General features: G+C 33.8%; 1 protein-coding gene across 2 annotated transcripts in view; it reads right to left on the bottom strand.

The window, feature by feature from the left end:
• Positions 1-20,055, bottom strand: part of LOC101043301 (ALG10 alpha-1,2-glucosyltransferase) — a 33,407-nt gene that overhangs the window by 11,790 nt on the left and 1,562 nt on the right. The window contains exon 3 of one of the 2 annotated variants that reach the window (XM_003926647.3): positions 3,404-17,964. The exons of the other annotated variant lie outside the window; for it this stretch is intronic. Within the exon in view, the coding sequence (XP_003926696.2) occupies positions 16,912-17,964 (1,053 nt within the window). The 3' untranslated portion in view covers positions 3,404-16,911. Of the gene's footprint in view, positions 1-3,403; positions 17,965-20,055 lie in introns of those variants that run through there. 2 annotated transcript variants of the gene reach the window in all.

Raw genomic sequence — 20,055 nt, 5'->3', positions numbered from 1 at the left:
TTTTTGTCTATCCAAATAAACCTGAGGTTGTTTTCCAACTCTGAGTCCTGAATTGCACACTGTCAAAAAATGTACCTATAAATGTATTTCAAATTTACTGTCTTTTCAAAGAGGATTAGTTTTTAGTTGTATAAAACTGTTTTAGAACATGAATTGCCATTTCCTGTGAGGGGCCTGTGTAGAAACCTAGGAAACCACCACACCATGGCAGGTTCACAAGTGCATCACCCCGGGGTAGATTTCCTTATATTGAATCCTGGTTCTGCCATTTACTAGCTGTGTGATTGGAAAAGTTATTTCATTATTTAGTTCTTCAATATCTTCATCTGTAAAACAGGTATAATATGGAATTATAGCAACTTTACATGATCATCTGTAATAGTCGCTGTGAGGATTAAATTACTTAATCATGGAAACCTCATAGAAGAGTATCTGCCATGTAGTAAAATTCAGTAGTATTTTACTTGCATTTAATGATAACAAAGGCATTTTTGGCTCTGAAACCAGAGTAATAAAAGGTAATGAAAGAAAGAAACTCAGTCCTAATCCTTCTTTCTTCAGTGATTGCTAAGCTGATATAATGTGAGCATAGAGATCCTGCTGGTCATTATTCCTGACTGGATGGAAAAATCTGCCTATAGTAGGAGAGAAAAAGCCAACAGGCAAAGAGAAATAAAGACAAGGAAAAACATTCTGAGGGCCAGTTCTAACCCTATGGCTTTAGGAAGGGCTTAGAATTTTATAGCCGTGTCTCTGATTCCCCAATAAATTCCTTTTCGTTTTATTTTGTTTGTATTTAAGTTGGGGTTATTTTTCTGTTACTTAGAAGTAACAGGTTGTCGCTGTAACATGGGACTGAGTTAGTGACACGTGGATGAAAAAGGCAGAAAGATCACACACTTACTTAAGGCTTTTCAGGCTCTTGGGCCTCTGTCTAACTCCAGAGTCCATTTCACCACGCCCTTTCCTGAGGACCTTTGACATTGGGAGGACTGAAAGATGGCATAAGATGAACTCAGAAAAGTGAAGTGCGAAGGAAAGAAACCACAGAAAAAGAAACAGATTGTCTATGGCTCTGGGATGAATAATTTTCCCCCCAAAGTAGGACTTCAGAATTCTAACAGTAAGTCCAAATAGGAGACTCCACAATATTTAGAACACAAAAAAATCATTTAAATAAAGGTAGACCCACACAGGGACTATTTTGGATTCTTACGTGTATATATAAAACCAACTATTTACTAAGAAGGATGGCATATTAATCATTTTAAATGCCCTGAGAGGAAAATTTAAGGTTCTGGTGACAGTTGCAATCTACTCTTTTATAACAAAGTTCAAGACTTATGGCTGAGATTATTCTTTTATTCTTGCAGGACTTTGAATCACATAATTTAATGATATATAGCACCATCTGAGGCCAATGCCTAAAAATATCAGAGTTCTCAACTGATAAACCAAAAAAAAAAAAAAAAAAGTACATGAACTAATAAGTAAAAGTTGAGAATGAGTAAGTTCACATATTATAAAGTATATAACATCTTGAAGGTGAGCAAAATGTCCAGTTCTTACAATGTGGCAGCAAAAGAGAGCAGAAATGCCTGCTGTCTAAGCTGCCATCTGGTATCTAATATCAATTCTAATTACAATAAATGAATACTTAAAAAAGACAGCAAAGTAGGAATCCATGAATCAGTTTCCCCAAAATCTATCTATCACTCACTTAAAAAGCAACTACGAATTTTTACCTCTTCATCCAAGCTCTTTGGTGGTACCCTTCTATGGTGACTGGACTCGGCTATGTGATTTACTTTGTCCAGTGAAACAGTGGCAAACATAAAACAAGCAGCAACTTGAAAACTACTTGCATATTGTGGTTTGCTCTTTCTTAATCCTCTTGGGACCCCTGACAAGGCCACCATGTTAAAATTTCCAGGCTAGCAAGGTGGACACTTAATAGTCCAGACATCCTAACAAGCCCAGGCAATAGCAGGTCAAACTCCTTTGTTTTGACATGCAAACTTGCTTAGCTGAACTTGTAGGTATAACTGAGACCAGCAGAAAATCACACAGTTCAGCCTGTCCAAATTTCTGACCAACAGAGCGATGAGCTAAATTAATAGTTGTTTTATTTATTTATATAATACAATATTTGTATAAATATTGTACTATTTATAGTTGTTTTAACTATAATGATTATTGATATTGAGTTTGTAATTATAAATTTGTTAATATTCACTTTATGTTGTGGTCTTTAAGAGTAAAAACAAGATACTGATTATGAATGTAAAATTCTATAGAATTGCTTAGTAAGGATAATAAACTACTACACCAAATCATTTGTGAGTAAATCAGTGCAAATTAAATCATGTTTTTGAGAAGCAGAAGAACTATTTAATTAAGTATAAGATTTCTCTGTTTTTAATTGGCAAGGTGGGTAACATAAATGAAAAAATATGCACCCACAGATAAGTGAGTTGACTGTATTTGCTTTCAGGGTCAGACAATATTTTTGTTAGGTGGCATCTAATAATGGTCTTGCTTATTATGTGGATAAAAAAGCATCCCTTCCTTGACATCAGACCCCCCCCCAAAAAATCACCATCATATCAAGCAATGTAACATAATTATGAAAGCAAATGAGAAAAAAATAAATGCAAGCATTCAGTATTTTTTGATATGCCTAGATTTGGAAAAATCTAGGTAAAACTTTAGGTTTGATGGTCCAAAATTTAAAAAGCATCAATATAACATCAAACATTAAATTCAAAGTAAACCTCAGTGACTCAGAGCTCCAACATATCTTCAGAGAGCAGCTGTGGAACTGACTGCCTGAAGAATTTATCAATATAATTGCAAGACAAAGGATTCTGTTTTGAACAGGATAAATGGCAAAAGAGAAATGAGCCCCAGCTGCAACTGCTGATGTTGCAATGAGTAATTCTTTTTACCTTTAGCCTTGATATCTTTTCATGTCTTAATTTTTCTGTACATATTAATATGTGTTATTTTAATTTTAAATAGCATCAGACAGACATTCACTGGTGACGTTTGTCAAATGTTTTATATCACTGCAAATTACCACCACTATAATTCAAATTATCAAAAATACAAAGTTGAGAATTTTCTTTTTACAGCTGGCATACACACACACACACACACACACGCACACATGGGCATGCACATAAAAATATATTTCTACAAAATGTTTATTTAGAACATTACATTGTTTATTTAGGACATTAATTGTTTTTAGGTGTTGTGTCTAAATAAATATATATAAATTTCTAAATAAATATTCCAACATATTTATATAAAAGGAATACATAATATATTACATATTAAAAACATTAATACAAATATTCATAAGTATATTAATACAAGTAAATTCTAAAAGCATAACTAATAAAAAGCATTAATAATATAAATATTGCAAAAATTGAATAAATTGACATTATTTGGTCATGTTAGTGACCAAACATGGTCACTTGGATTCATGAAGTTTATAATCTAGTAAGAAATACAGCTATAGAAAGTCTACACATTGGTTGATCTAAATCTTAACTCTCTTCTAATCCATAGCCTCCCACCTCTTTTTGTTTTAGGAAGGCATTCTAGTGGAAAAATATATTGGCCTTTGAGCATTAAGGTAGTTGAATCTCAGATAAAGGAATAGAAAATAAGTATTCCATAGAGTGTCACTAGACTAAAATTTAGCAGACTTAAATTTGATTAGAGTTTTGTATTTAAATAACATAAAATTATTCTAATTTGGTCCCCCTGGACACAGTTATTCATATTCATTCATTCAATCAGTCAAAAGCTCTTTCTTGAAAATTTTTATGCTTATATGCTGGGTATTTGTGAATATGACAGCCACAGTCCTTGGATTCATGAAGCTTATAGTCTAGTAGGAAATACAGATAAGTAAGTTAGTAACTTGAATGGTGTGATAATGGCTATAAGTACAGAAAAAAATTCAGTTATGAGAAGGAGAGCAATGTCATGAAAAGCTTCCTGAAATTATATATCCCTTTATATCTTTTCTTTTCATTGTATATTAAGTTATACATACTGCTACAAGCAAATGAAGAGCTTCAAGTACTTGGCACATAACCATTGATAGGTTTAGTTATTATATTTGTATGGGAGCCATAAGGGAAAATAAAGAAAATAAAACCACACATACATACTTGCATTTATTACATTAAAATGTTTCCGGTTGTCATAAAAATGGCATATTGCTATATTGGATATGTCAATGGATATTGCTCTTGTTCATACCTCCTTATCATGAGAGCAGCTAGAATAGTTTCTAAATGAAGTTGCAACAACATGAGAATTACATTCTTAATGTAACCTATTCTGCTATATTGGCCATACCTACTTGGACCACCAATTGGCATCTGAGTCACGGGAAAATATTTATGGGTTATATTGAGTGAGTCCTAGTATGGCTCAGATAGAAGCCTATTGTGTGTGCTGTGAGTGGGAATAGGAGTAGACCAATTAGAACCTCTGTGGCTTTGAATGTGGGGAAGGAAATAGAAGACCAAAAAGAAAATATTTTGAACTCAAGTTTTATCCCAAGTCTCACTTCTTCATGAGACTTTGCTATATATTCTAATGCTATAAGTTCTGAGATCCACCAGGGAGAGACTATATAGATGGAAGCAAAATATCCTCTCCTAACTTACGTTTCTCTATTCTCAACGACTTCCCTTATTTATTTCTTGCATTGTTAAAATGCTCAACTAATGTAATTCTAAATAATGCACTATATGTAACATTTATTTTAGAACATCAAATGGAAACATCATTGTTTGGGAAGACAACAAGGTCATTAACTGTAATAATTAGCAAGTATATAAAAAAGTAACCAAAACCGATGTCTTCTCAAGTTAAAGGAACTTACATTTTAAATAATGTAAAAAGCCATTTTAAAACATTCCTGCAGATGGCGACAATAAACAATTTAATTAACTCTATTTAACATCACACAAAAATTATGATACAAGTTAATAAAACTATTTGGCATATTGCCTCAGACATATAAAATAAATCAGGCATAACCCTTGCACTGTGTGCAATTAACAGCCGTCAGATAATTTTCATATTTATTTTCCTTTCTCATTTCCCTAACAGATTCACCTTAGTAGGTTCACACAGCATGTTAATGGCAGAGTCAGGACTTGAATCCACGTATTCTGACTCTAGCTCAAGTGTTCTGTATTTATAGCTGTCTTACTATTTTAGACAAAGACAGACTATCAACATTTAGAGTGTAGAGAAAGTTGATTTGTTTTTATTTTATTCAGTGTATTTCTCCTTTATTTATTAGAGAAAAGTTAATTCAATAATTAAAAAATGTTATCAATTAGAACATTTTAAAGGTTTTAATCTTGGTTAATTTACCCTTATCAAACATTAAGCCAAAATTACAAAACCCTTAAAAAATATGAAGGCCAAATTTGATTAGAATTTTCTTCTTAGATGCCTGTTAATTATTTCTCGTAATAAGCTAGCTTTCCTCCAAAAACTCCACCATTATTTCAGTTTGATAAGAAATTGCTCTCTATGGAAGAAAACTGGGCTAGGAAAATAACAAAATTAAATTAATCCTCTGACATTGTAATGATAAACATTTAACTCAGAATTTACTAAAAAAAAAATAGCAGAGTATATCTAGAGATTCAGATTACATGTGAACAAATTTACAATTTTTCAAATTGCATTATTTGTATTTTGAGACTGAGAAAATCTCATTCGATAATCAATAATTCACAGAATTTTTCACATGTTAATGAAGAGGAAAAATTAACACAAGGAAAGATCCGGTATAATACTATACATTATAAAACAGAAAAGATCCATAGTGACTTTCTAGCTACACAGAATTCAAACATCAAAAGCTAGGTGTCAAGTTGCATTACATGTAACTCAAAACTATTTGGAGATTTGAAGAAACTTCCAAGTTGAGTTTCTTTCAGAAAGCTAAAATCCATAACCTATTTAAAAAATTTAGCTTCTGTGTCACTCACATTACACACCAAATATAATCACTTTGCTTTCCTTCCTTATCAAGTAACCTGCTCCATAGCAGAGCTGTCAGAGAATGGCAGGCTGTATATCATATATATAGATAACTATCATATATACATATATATACACATATATACAAACATAAGTAACATATATACATATATATAACAAATTCCACATTTCAAAAACTATAAATGCCAGGTTTGACTGGTATTCCAATTAAAAAGAAAAAGAAAAAATATGAAGGTTGCTACATATTCTTAATAACAGGGAATGGAATGCAGCTATGATTATCTGCTTCAAGCTTCTATTAACCATGCTTTCAAAATGCTCAATGACAAAAATGAGCAAATATATTTGCTTAAAGCTAAAAATGTTCAAAGAATGAATGTTTTAGAAACAATGAAAAAATCACTAGCATCTGTGACATTCTGAAGGTAAGTAAAATGTACAAAGTTCCTGTCAGACTAATAACTGGAAAAGATGTCCAAGCCTGCCACCTTGAGGGAAAATTGAGGACAATTCATTGTGAAAACAAAAGTGGCATAAAACTCTTCAACATTGCCCATCAGTTACCCCAACCAAATAACATCACTTTAAAATTTTATGGTACAAGCGAGGAGATAAGCATGGTCTTTCAACTCGTATCTTATTATATTCTTCTGTCTTTTCATTTCAGTATTCCACATGTATTTCATTCCAATGTGCCTCCTGAATAAGGTATTATTTTAATGGAGTCACTGGTATGTGAAGAAAGGATTCCTCTCTTTTCTAGTCATTTCTTTCTCTCTCCAGTCTTCCTGCTTACTCTCTTCCTTCTTTTCCTAGCAATACCCCAAAAGTTCTCATGCACATCATCCCCAGAAATACTTGTGCTTATGTGTGGAGAGGCAGTATGTGGGTATGTGTGGGGGATATGGTTGGAGAGTTGGAGGGACTAGAATATGACATTCTAATATGCTATTAAAATATTAATAACCAATTAGCTTTAATGTGTTACTTTTCCCTACATTTCAAACAAAATTTATTACCAAGACACAGATTTCTAGATGCAGCTAAAAACTAGTGACTTAGATCATTTCCTCCCATGGCTCTCCACAGCCCAGGGCCTGTTTATGCCTCTGAAACCTTACAATGTAATTGGCCCAAAGACCCAATGTATACATTAAACACACACACACACACACACACACACACACACACACACACACACACACACAGAGTGAAGATTCTAAGTCAGGCTAGGTTTCTTCATCTAAATTTGATTCCTTCACTAGACATTATAGAGTAATAGAGTTGCAAAGAAAATCTAAAAATTACCATAGAACAGTACTTACTGAGAAAGACTGATATGGTACATGTTACAGCTCATAAGACTGCATCTTTCCTCCTGGCTTCAAAACTTTTCAGGCCAAATATTTTAGGGAGGTCCCCCAAACTCTTTGTTTCTAATGGAGAGCACCCTTCTCTCTGGCTTCTGCATCACTTAAAACAGGATCCACAGGAGGGTGGAGGGCCAGTGTCACAGAGCCATTCTTCTGGTTTTAACTGAAACCTGGCCATCTTCTCTCAAATAACTATTTTTCTCTCCACACCCACTTAACTGTGGGTCTGTGTGTGGGATCCGTGCTTTCCTTGCTCCTCAATGTATACAGCAGAAGTGTTCTTACTCTCTTCCTAAAAATAGCCTCAGTTCTTTTGATGCACAGGCCATCAGGTGATACAAGTTTAGCAGGAATCCGTATAGTGCCCTGGTTAAGAGGGGGTCACATTTCCTGTTTGTAGACTGTTTCAATTCCCTATGCCTTATTTTCCTCGTCAGTAAAAATGGGTATCATAATCGCATTTGCCTTAAGGCATCTCCATGAGGCTTAAATAAATTCATGTTCACTATTTAGACTGGTACCTGTCACATAGCACTTCATAAATGTTGGCCACTGTCACCAACTATTTCTCAAGCATATGGTAAAATTTACTGTGTAATTTGTTTGCATTCTATTATTCTGCCTGAAATGGTTTCTGCAGCGTCTCCAGGGGTCTCCATAGGCATAACCTCCAATGTGAATCTCTCCATGAAGTACGTCTTTGTCTCTTCAGCCAGATGTGATTTCTACTCCCGTGTAAACACCCTAGCTCTATATTCCTCCTCAGTGATAATTATGTTGTACTTTGCATTAGTTCGCTCCCTATTCGGCGAGTTCTTGTCTGGAGTAGGTCACTTTTGTGTTCTTTGATACCATTTTTTTCACACAAGGTGCCCTCAAGTAGTCATTGCATGTCATTACAAATACTATGACAGACTTTGTTAAGGACCATATTAGAAGTTGATATGGTTTGGCTGTGTCCCCACCCAAATCTCATCTTGAATTATAGCTCCCATTATTCCCAGGTGTTGTGGAAAGGACCCAATGGGAGGTAACTGAATCATGGGGGCAGGTCTTTCCCATACTATTCTCCTGGTAGTAAGTAAGTCTCACAAGAGCTGATTGTTTTGTAAGTGGGAGTTGTCCCGGATAAACTCTTTGCCTGCCACAATGTAAAATGTGACTTTGCTCCTCCTTCACCTTCTGCCCTGACTGTGAGGCCTCCTCAGCCATGTGAAACTGTGAGTCAGTTAAACCTCTTTCCTTTATAAATTACCCAGTCTTGGGTATGTCTTTATTAGCAGCATGAGAATGGACTAACGCAGAAGTCTATATTAAAAAGATTTACTCTTTCCACAAAACTATTGGCAGGAACTCTCCCTTTTAGTTTCTCAAAACCAAAAGTAACACCCACAACTTCCTTATCTAATAAACAGAAAGGCCACACATAATACAGGCTAACTACAATCAAGACAAGGTTCCTAGGTAGGACATGGCAGAGGAGGCTTTATTATATTAGCTTTCCAGTAGATTGACTCATTTAAAAAGGGAAAAACATCCTTTTGGAAACACTGAAAAGTAAACAAAGGAAGGCAGAGACTGGATGGACTTATTGGGTGAGAAAGATCTCATTGGGTGAGATCCATGTTTATATGGCTTTTCCCCAGAGGGCACACCCTACTTAGAAACATGCAATATGATTGGTTTGAGGTGTGAGACAACAAAATTTAGGACTGCTAGAGTGGCTATACGTTAGAAGAAATCTCAGAAAAGAGGGTGTCACAGAAGAAGGGAATTCCAAAATCTGTGTACAAGTCCTGGGCTGACCTCTGAGCTGCCTATGATGAAAGAAACTCTAAGACGCCCAGTGGAAAGTAAGAGCTGGAAGTCTGCAAACATAGAGGGGGATCACTTTCTTTTTGCACCACAAAACCCAAACTCTGGGGTTTGAACCCTGCCAAGTTAGATGCTTTTGGTAAATACTCTGAGCTTTCCACAGACCTAGCCTAACAAAGAAACTCATGCCTTCACAAGTTAAAAATGATCAGCCAGTAATTTAACTGCTTTCTATTATTATTAGAATACAAGGAAAATTATGCAGACAACCAGGCTAGTTATGAGCACACATCATGAGTATTTAAAAAGATTCGGCTTGGCCGGGCACGGTGGCTCAAGCCTATAATTCCAGCACTTTGGGAGGCTGAGGCAGGTGGATCACGAGGTCAAGAGATCAAGAACATCTTGGTCAACAAGGTGAAACCCTGTCTCTACTAAAAATAGAAAAATTAGGGCCGGGTGTGGTGGCTCAAGCCTGTAATCCCAGCACTTTGGGAGGCCAAGGTGGGTGGATCACAAGGTCAAGAGATCGAGACCATCCTGGTCAACATGGTGAAACCCTGTCTCTACTAAAAATACAAAAAGATTAGCTGGGCATGGTGGCGCGTGCCTGTAATCCCAGCTACTCAGGAGGCTGAGCAGGAGAATTGCCTGAACCCAGGAGGCAGAGGTTGCGGTGAACCGAGATCGCGCCATTGCACTCCAGCCTGGGTAACAAGAGCGAAACTCCGTCTCAAAAAAAAAAAAAAATTCAGTTCCATTTTAAAATGACTAATAAAGCTTGCTTAGGATTAGGTAGGCGGTAGACAGGGGAAAATGGCTAGCGGGACAGTGTGAGGGAAATAAAAATCTTCTAACACTCAGTTTAATATAAGAAAATGTGTTAAGTAGACACAATACATTATAGAATATTATCAAACATGAATTAATTTACAGACGAAATAAAAGCATGCTATTTGAACAAACTTTTTTATAAACAATAAGTTGACTGAAAAAGCAGTTTTAAATGACATAAACTCACAAATGAGTTTTAGAAGTCAAGCAAACATTTCCATTTTAGAGAACAGTATCTTCTAATAAAATACATAACTTAAAACCATATAAAACATATATTCATATTCTAAAAAATAAGAGATTGTTATTCCACCCAGAATTTTTCAATAATCGAAAGTATGTCATGTTTAACCAAAATTTGCTTCCAAATAGGAATGTCTCTTGAGAAACTAAATATTAATTTTCAAACAACTATTTCTCCATTTAGTAATTGGAGTCATTCTTATTAAAACAAAGGTCTTTACTTCAATGTATATTAATATGGCTGAAGGCTCCAGACCTGAGTTATTTTGTTTTTACTTCCTTAAATTCATATTTACAACACATATCAATTTGAGGTATGATGACAAAAACAGAAATGAAAGACACAATGGAAGATAAGAGTTTATCTCCCTGTAGAAGAGGCAAGTGTAGACTTCATTTTTCTGACCTACAAAACTAGGAAGTATAATCACATTATTTGTGACAATGCCACGAATTTCTTTCTAAAATGCCATGGATTTCTTTCTAAAATGCCATGAATTTCAAGGTAGACTTCATTCCTTTCTCCACCATATCAAGAGAGTTAAGAATATGGATTTTGGAGTCAGACTGCCTGGTTATGAATCCCAGCTCAGCCAGTTATTTTGTAATCTTGGGAAAAATACTTCATGTCTCTTTACTAAGTTTCTCCATGTGTACAGTACTGATCACATAGAGTTGTTATGAGAGTAACATGGTAAATCACTTTGAAACAGAGGCTGATACAATGTTATACGAGTTTTCAAATGATACATCATCACTCATTATTTGTGGGAAAAGATTCTGACTATGTCATATGAAGGAAGTATGCCATATGAAAAGATCCTGACTATATTCTATGGGAAGATGTATTAGGTTAAATCACCTAATATATGATTATAAGACACAAAAATGAGGGTTTTTTTTTTTTTTTTTTACATTTACCTTAGCTTCATACAATCCAGGAAGCATTTGAATAACATTATGATAAATAGATATAAATGATGATAAATCTTTGTGGTTAAAAACAATAAAACACTATAAAAGAGTTTAATTCAGACTAATAGTAGCTTAATTACAACACTTGAAAATGTAGCACAGTTATCTCCATGTAGTGGACACCACATTAAAAATTTTAACAGATAGTTTTCAAATGGAAGTACATTCCTTTCACTGATACAGAGGGATAAAAATAGGAAATAAGTTAAAGGCTATATTGCCAGTGCTCCAATATATCATAGCTAAAATACCTTTTACTAACTTGTATATCTCAAATGTGTTTCTAAAACAAGGTCATAGAGTTAAATAGTAGTTTTGGTTTAGAAACTTAAAACATACCAAAGATAGCATGCAAGTCACCAGAAATACTTGACCATGACTCAGCAATTAATTAGCTGTAACAAAATTAAGAATTTAAAAATCACAGAGCTTTAAAGATGTCAGACCTTTAAAAGGCATTTTACCTACTTGTTATCCAACTCTTCTTAAGCATCTTTAATAAACAGAAATCTTATATACAATGAATAAGACTCTTACTTTTTCCTGGGTTTATTTCTCTAAAAAGACTAAACAATTAGAAAATGTATGGTTTTCATGATTTGAAATCTAATTGTTGACCTCTGATTTACACTTCAGGCAAAAAAATTAAGTCCGATCTTTCAAATAATTATTCTTTAGGAGAGCTTATCAAGTTTTAGAGTCTCTGCTCATCCAAATTAAACATCCCACATAATTTTAGCTATTTATCTTACAACAAAATTATAAGGAGTTATGCTGTTCATGCTTAACAGTTTGTAGCATTTTAAAAAATGACTATATCCAGTACAAAAATAACATGCCATGAATGGTCTGGATAATGCAGATGGCAAACATAGATTATCACCTCTCTCTCCATATTCTACTTCAATTAAAAAATAATAAAAAGTTTTTATAAACTTTTCATAATAAGGCAGAATATGATAGAAACTCACAGGCTTGGGAGTCATATCAATCTACGTTCATTTGGTGACTGTAGAATTTGGGCAAGTCACTTGATCTGCCTGACGTTTAGTTTCTTCAGCAGTGAAATAAAAATCAACATCTACCTCATAAAAATATAAATGTAGCATCAAATGAGACAATATTTGCAAATGAGCCAGTATAATGCCTAAAGCATTGTAAGTGTTCAGTGAATGATAGCAGCCTATCATTATTATTACTTTTCCTACCTTTCTTTTTCATCTTCTATGTGCCATATACACACATATATGGTTCAACAAAAGTGAACTGATCAAGTTTCACTGAGAAATAAAAATACATTTAATATTTTTCTTGTTGGATGCTGGGCACAGTGGCTCATGCCTGTAAATCCTAGCACTCTGGAAGGCCAAGGTGGGAGGATCACTTGAGGCCAGGAGTTTGAGACCAGCCTATACAACATAGTGAGACCCTGTCTCTATTCTTACAAAAAAAAAAAAAAGAAAGAAAGAAATTATATATATATATATATATATATATATATATATTTGTGCATATATTACATATATACAAATTTTTATATATGAATACATACACAGGTATTTTCTTTTACTTGTTGGAAAAATACTATTCTTTTGGTTTGACAGTGATAGGCTGAGCTAAAATTTAATTAACATTAAATTCATCAAAAATTTCTCTCTTAAAAAAAGCATAATATACAGATATTATATTGTGACAAAATGTCTTACCCTAGAAAAAACTTTCAAATCTCAAATGATTTAGTGTTGGCTCATGGATATATGTCAAAAATATATCCTCATCTATCTATTTTTAATATAATTTTTTCAGTTATGCAAGTTTTTGTGTGTTGGAAATGTTTGTTGTCAACATTAAACACATAAAAATACCCTATATAAAAGATAACTAACAGCTATTCCTAGAGTAGTAAAATGTAGCCCAACTAAATAAAACAAAGTATTTGTAATTAGTTGAAATTTCTTTTTGCTTTCAAGTCTTTAACCTGTTATTGGTTGAAAGTTATTGATTTTTCTTATTTTAAATAAAAAGCAAATATTTTGAAACTATACCATATTAAAGAAACCTACCCTTTAAAGTCTTATAATCTGTTACTGGTTGAAGGTTTTTTTTCTTATTTTAAATAAACATTAATTATGTTGAAATCATATCCTATCAAAGAAACATATTTACAAGTAAATAACCGTATAAGCATTAAATGCTAGCAGGGATGCCTAATCTTTTGGCTTCCCTGAGCCACATTAGAAGAATTGTCTTGGGCCACACATAAAATACACTAACACTAACGATAGCTGATGAGCAAAAAAACAAACACACAAAAATCACGAAAAAAACTCATTACAGAAAGTTTACAAATTTGTGTTGGGATGCATTCAAATCTGTCCTGGGCAACATTTGGCCTGTGGGTTGAACAAGCTTGCACTAAAGCAAAAAAAAAAATTTAACACTGGGTCAGAAAATTACCCAGAAAAATGTTTAGGATGACTCTGACTATGAAACATGATTTACTCTCTATAATTAGCTACGGTTATATAGGATATTTTTTCTATTCACTTCGCTCTATATGAAAACTTAATTCAGTGTATATTTACTCACTATTTATCATATGACATATAAATATTATGAATATATGGCAGGGATGAATCATTTTTAAAATAAGGTTATACACATAACAACCAGATACTGACTAGAGTTAGGACAAATACTATTCTCCTTTGAAATAAGGACTAAAGACTAAACCATTTGCCTTATTGATCCCAGAGCCACAACCAAGTATGAAAATCTTAACCCCCATGTTAAATGTTTTATCTACAAGCCCATGGTTCCTAAGTCATACTAAAATTTTCATTAAAAATTTTTTCATACTTATATCACAATTCTTACTTGCTTCACTTTTTAATGAAATTCCAATTACTTCAAAGATCATATATTATTGCTAACCTAATAAACACAAAATTTATTTCTTCATATGAATAAATATTTTATTTAAAAGTGAGTCCAAAATAACAGTGGTATTTATTTAGGTGGTACAAATAGATCCCTTCTCCTCTCCTCTCTTCCAACAATTCTAAGGAAAATAATATCAAGCCAATGGCAATTAAGTTCAAACTAGAAATACATTTTATTAAGCTATTTATTGATTGGAAATAAATTATATTAGGCTGTTTACACTAAGGTATTTTATGACTGGCTATGCACATTTCAGAAATAACTCTAAGAAGACAAAGAAAAAGTCAGTTAAAATAATTTATCTTGCCAAAATGAGATACTATATTTAAACTGAGAGATACTGTATTTCCAAACATTTAAATACATAGTCAGATGCAGTTCAAGATTTCTGACTAGTCACTAATGGAAAACATAAATGCAACAAAATACACAGCATACCTGAATCTTATTAACGCTACCTAATGATAATATATGTTTAGAATTTCACAGAAATACACCAATAAACACAAAATTCAAAAAGTAACACAAAATAATCCTATCCTAGCAGTTGTTCCCTTACTACAATATAAGGTCAGAGCAAATGAATTCTCAACTTTCTTTCAATTCTAACTTTTTTTTTTTTTTTTTTAAATACTGGAATCAAACACTAGTCCCCTTTAGCTTTATATTACCTCAAAAGTCATTTATTTTTTAACCTCTCAGTAAAGATACTGAGAGTTATTTAAAAGATATCAGCTAAGCTATTATCTCCTGATCCAACAGTCCCACTTCTGGGCATTTATCCAGAATATTTGAAATCCATATGTCAAAGAGAAGTCTGTACTCCATGTTCATTGCAATCAAGTCATAATAACCAAGTTATTCAATGTAAGTGTCCATCAATGGATGAATGGATAAAGAAAATATGGCATGTATACACACATATATACAAATACATAATAAAATACTACTCAGCCTTTAAATGTCTACCTTTAAAAAGGTAGAAATTGTGTAATTTGCAACAATATGAATGAACTTGGAGGACATTATGGTAAGTGAAATAAGCCATAAACAAAAAAGGCAACCACATGATCTCACTTATTTGTGTAATCTAAAGCAATTAAACTCATAAAAGTAGAGAGAGGAATGATGGTTACTAGAGGCCAGAGAAATGGGAATGGGGAGATGATAATCAAAAGATACAAAGTCTCAATTAGATAGAAGAAATATGTTTGAATTTTTTTTTAGAACTATTACAAAACATGGTGAATACAGCTAATAATTAAGCACTGTACATTTCAACACTGTTGAGAGTAAATTTCAAATGTTTTCATCACAAAATATGTCAAATATTTTAGGTGACGGATAGGTTAATTAGCTTTATTTAACCATCCCACATTATATTCAGAAATTGTAATACCACTTTGTACCTCGTAAGTATATACAACTATAATTTGTTGATATATCATTTAAACATATAAAAAGATAGTCTCTTAACAATCATATGAGGATTATCCTAAAATGTCTTTTAAAAGTATCCCGTGAAAAGACATGTCTACTCAGAACCTGTGAATACGAACTTACTTGGAACATGGGTCTTTGTACACATAATTAAGGATCTCCACACAATCATCCGAGATTAAGGTGGGCCCTCGATTCAAAGACAGCCTTTAAAAGGTAATAAAGAAAAGACAGAAAGCCCATGTGAACACAGAGGCAGAGACGAGAGTGAAGACTGCCGTCTGCAATCCTTGGACAAGATTTGTCCATAAGCCAAGTTAACTCCAAGAATTGCAGACAGCCACAAGATATTAGGAGAGAGACATGAAATGGATTCTTCCTTAGAGCCTCCAGAAGAAACCAACACTGCTGACACTTTGATTTCAGACTTCTGGCCTCCAGACTGTGAGGAAAATTGTTGTAAGCAACCAAGTTTGTGGTCATTTGTTATGAGAGCCATGGGAAGCTAAAACAATATGTATTTCAGAAAGAAAACCCCTTTTCAAAGGTATTATCAATACCATTTGTCTTTGACCATCATACATTTCATAGTAGGAATTAGTGAAAGAGCTTCGTCATTTCTAGATTTTAAACAATAACCAACAATTTGATGCCTACATAGACATATATGAGTTTCTATTATTTACTATCTATGCATGTCTATTTTGACTTAGATTTCAAATTATATTTACTGAAATGTTAAGCAACTTTTCAATCAAGATAATCACCTGACAATTTGTTAAATATCTGCTAATACTTTGTTATTAGGTTGGTGCAAAAGTAATTGTGGTTTTGCCATTACTTTCAATGGCAAAAACCACAATTACTTTTGCATCAACCTAGTATTTCTCTCTGGAGAGAATAAATTAATTCCAGTAATATGAAGCATACCCAGTTTTAATAAATTTGTACATACAAAACAGTCCCAAGCTTTTTGAGGGGTCAACATTATTAGAGAAATATGAGATAAATGAAAACAATTTTATTTTCCCATTATTCAGGCTTTTCAAGCAGGTCTTAAGGTCTCTCAGTGCTCTGCCACTTATTTTCTTACATTTGTTTAAAACATATATAAACACATCTAATGTAATCACCGTTGTACCAGAAAGAAAGTTTACAATTTCTATCCATTCAGTTGTTCATTGCAGAAATGGTCTAATTATTAAGTCCACTTCTACAGTTCAAAATATCACTGATATTACCACATAAACCTTTGAATGTCCTGACTATTTGGCCACTGAAAAGTCTTGTTCAGAAAGATGTAAAAAGTTATGAAATTAACAATTGCATAGCAACTCAGTTCACAAATGAGTCTGGATGTGGGAGGCAGAGGTACATTAAGCCTATAAATGACATAAGGTAAAATAAAGTAGCGAAATTCCAGCAGTTTCTGAGGAACTATAACAATGAACAAACATACGAAAAACATTAAATTCCAAAAAATTGACTTTGATTTCAATGAGTCAACTATACTCCAACCAGCAAATATATAGGCTGGAACTAACAAATATTTCACAATTTCATATCTTTGAAAAACTCTTTTCCACACATAGAATGTATAATGTCTATTGTCTGCTAGCAAGTATTTATGAGCATAGGTGAATTTCCAAACTAAAAACACAGAGACTAAGGTAACCACAAAAAACAGAATTCTACGTTTCCAAACTAAGGAAAGAAAAGTCTTAATTTTGCTAAGAGACAGGAGATGAGGAAAGGAAAAAAAGAGAGTAAATGAAAAAAAGTAGAATAGCTGAGGAAAATGAAGACAGGCTTCATGACTACTCCGATCACCAATAACAATTCCACCGTTAAGTACTACAAAAGCACAAAACAGAAATCCCAGAAGGATGTATGGCCAAGTCAGATGGAAAAGCATACTCAAGTTTTTGAAGGACATAGAATAAGCCAAAAGAAACTGAAGAATTTTTCGGAATTCTGCAAATGGTCCTTTAATAGGTGGAAGTCTATTTTCCTTCTTTTGTAGCTCAGTTTTCCAAGCCTCAGTTAACTTTTGTGCAATGACATTTCCTGCACAGAAGACAGCCCAGATGATATTTGTTTGCCGAAACATGAAGCCACAAAATCCAAGCAAGGCTGAAGTTTTATGATTTCCATAAAGACACATCAAATACGCAAAAAGAGTGAAAAACATAGATCCCACTTCTGTATAATAAAGGAAGTTAAAAAAATAAAGTGTTGGAAATACTGCCAGCGTTAATGTTGACAAGACTCTCTGGATACTTGAGGCAGCCTTGGAGGAAGAAAACACACAGATAAAATTATTTTCATGATTAAAAAAATGCTATTTCTGCTTACCTAGTGAAAAGACTTATTAAAAAACTACTCAAACCTCGTTTAAATAAAATTAACCAATATGACTCTTATTTCTGGCTTTACAAAAACACAACATACATTTGTAAGAACACTTCCTGGTACTTTTTATTTATACCTATCAGTTTGGAGACCATGTGTATGCCAAAGCTTCCACAGCTTAACACAATTTGAATCAGGCAATGATTACTTAAGAAGTTATTGAGTGCAAGATACTGACTAAGTTCTACGGGGACTACAGAAATAAACAGGACACAATGCTGGTGGCTCCATTTCCCTGAGCTTACGTTTTAGTGCCTTCAATAAGGATTCACTTAACCATAATCACCATTTTCCTTTAAGGATATCCTTCATAACTCTATACAAGGGAGAATGTAAACATGCATATAGTATTCATACTATCATACCCAGACTTAAATTTTTCATGATGACATTTTTATGCTGAAATAACAGGTATTTTTCTGAAAATAGTGAGCCAGTCTAAAGTTATATATCTTCTTTTGGCCTTTCTGACATACAGGTATTGATCGACTTACGACCTATGCAACTTATGACCATTCGACTTTACGACCACAATCGCTAGACACGACTGCTCCGCATCTGGCAGCGCAAACGTTGCCCAGCTGGGTGTACAACAGTGCGGACCAGCCTCTGGCAGCACTACCATCTCCGCGTGCACCATTTCAACTGTTATCCCAGACTCGGTACAGCAATTTGTGTTTTGTGTCTTAGATATTTTTCATCAAACCCCTCCCAAGATGTCTACCAAGAGGAAATTGCCTTTGTCTACACCTCAGCCTGCCAAGAAGGCTTAAATATCTGACTTAAAAATTTTTATAACATCATTTCACAGTACTGTACATATAGCCTACTCAACTTACGACCAAATTGTGTCATGACCGGTCTGTCAGAACCCATTGTGGTCGTAAGTCGAGCACTAGCTGTGCTATTATTTCAGAATTTTAAAGTGTTCTTATCTTGCATTGTATCCTCCACCTAATCTAAATCACCAAATCAGACCATGCCATTTCCTTGATTAAAATTAAGGTCTGTCCATTACATACTGAAGTTCAAAGTCCTCTCTGTGACATGTAAGAGCATTCATGACCTACTCCTCTAGCCTTACATCCCTCTAATTTCTAATCTTGCAATTCCAAAGACCAATTCCCTGCACTTTGTTGTCCAATGCCTTTCTTCCTTTGCTTGTGCTGTTTGTCTCACCAAGATTAATTCCCCACCCTACAGCCCTATCTATTCATAAAGACTCCACTCTGGTACCAACTTCTCTGTGAAGACTTACAATTCCACCTACTCCCCTCTCCCCAAGAAAAGCAGTAAGTGTTTCCCTGCTCCTTTTCTGTATCCTCATAGCATCTTGTATCTATCACTCTATCATAATTGATACTACTGAAATTATCTCTTAAGGATAAAAATAATTATTAGAGTTAATATTTACTGAGTCCTTACTATATATCCAGCACTCTTCTAAGCATCTTTCATTTATTAAGCTTCTTTATTCTTCTGTAACAGTTCTATATGGCAGATCCTATTATTATTCTTATTTAATAGATGAAGATATGGAACCACTAAGGGGTAACCTGCCCAAGGTAACAAAACTGGTAAGTGGCAGGGAGAGAATTCTAACCCAGGCAATCTACCTCCAAGGCCTGCACTGTTACCACATCAAAATTCCTCAGGTAAAGTCTGTTTTCCCTAAGTTTTAGAAGTAAAAAGCTGTCTCATTTATCTCTGTAGCCCCAGTGCCTAGTACATGTAATAAACTCAGCGGGTATTTATTGAACTGGCTTGATTCACTTAACAAATATTTACTTTAGATTTTACAAATAAGTTATTCAAGTATTTAAATACAAATTTTTTCTAAAATGGAGATGGAGGATTTAAATTTACCTTTACAAAATATACAAAAATACAAAGTGTTACACCAAATCTCCTCAAACAAATTCATCGTAATTGTGGACCTGACTATGCATAAACTTGTACTTAAGTATTT

This window comes from Saimiri boliviensis, chromosome 7 (assembly GCF_048565385.1).
Source record: "Saimiri boliviensis isolate mSaiBol1 chromosome 7, mSaiBol1.pri, whole genome shotgun sequence".
Classification (NCBI taxonomy): Eukaryota; Metazoa; Chordata; class Mammalia; order Primates; family Cebidae; genus Saimiri; species Saimiri boliviensis.
This window is presented reverse-complemented; position numbering and strand designations above follow the sequence as displayed.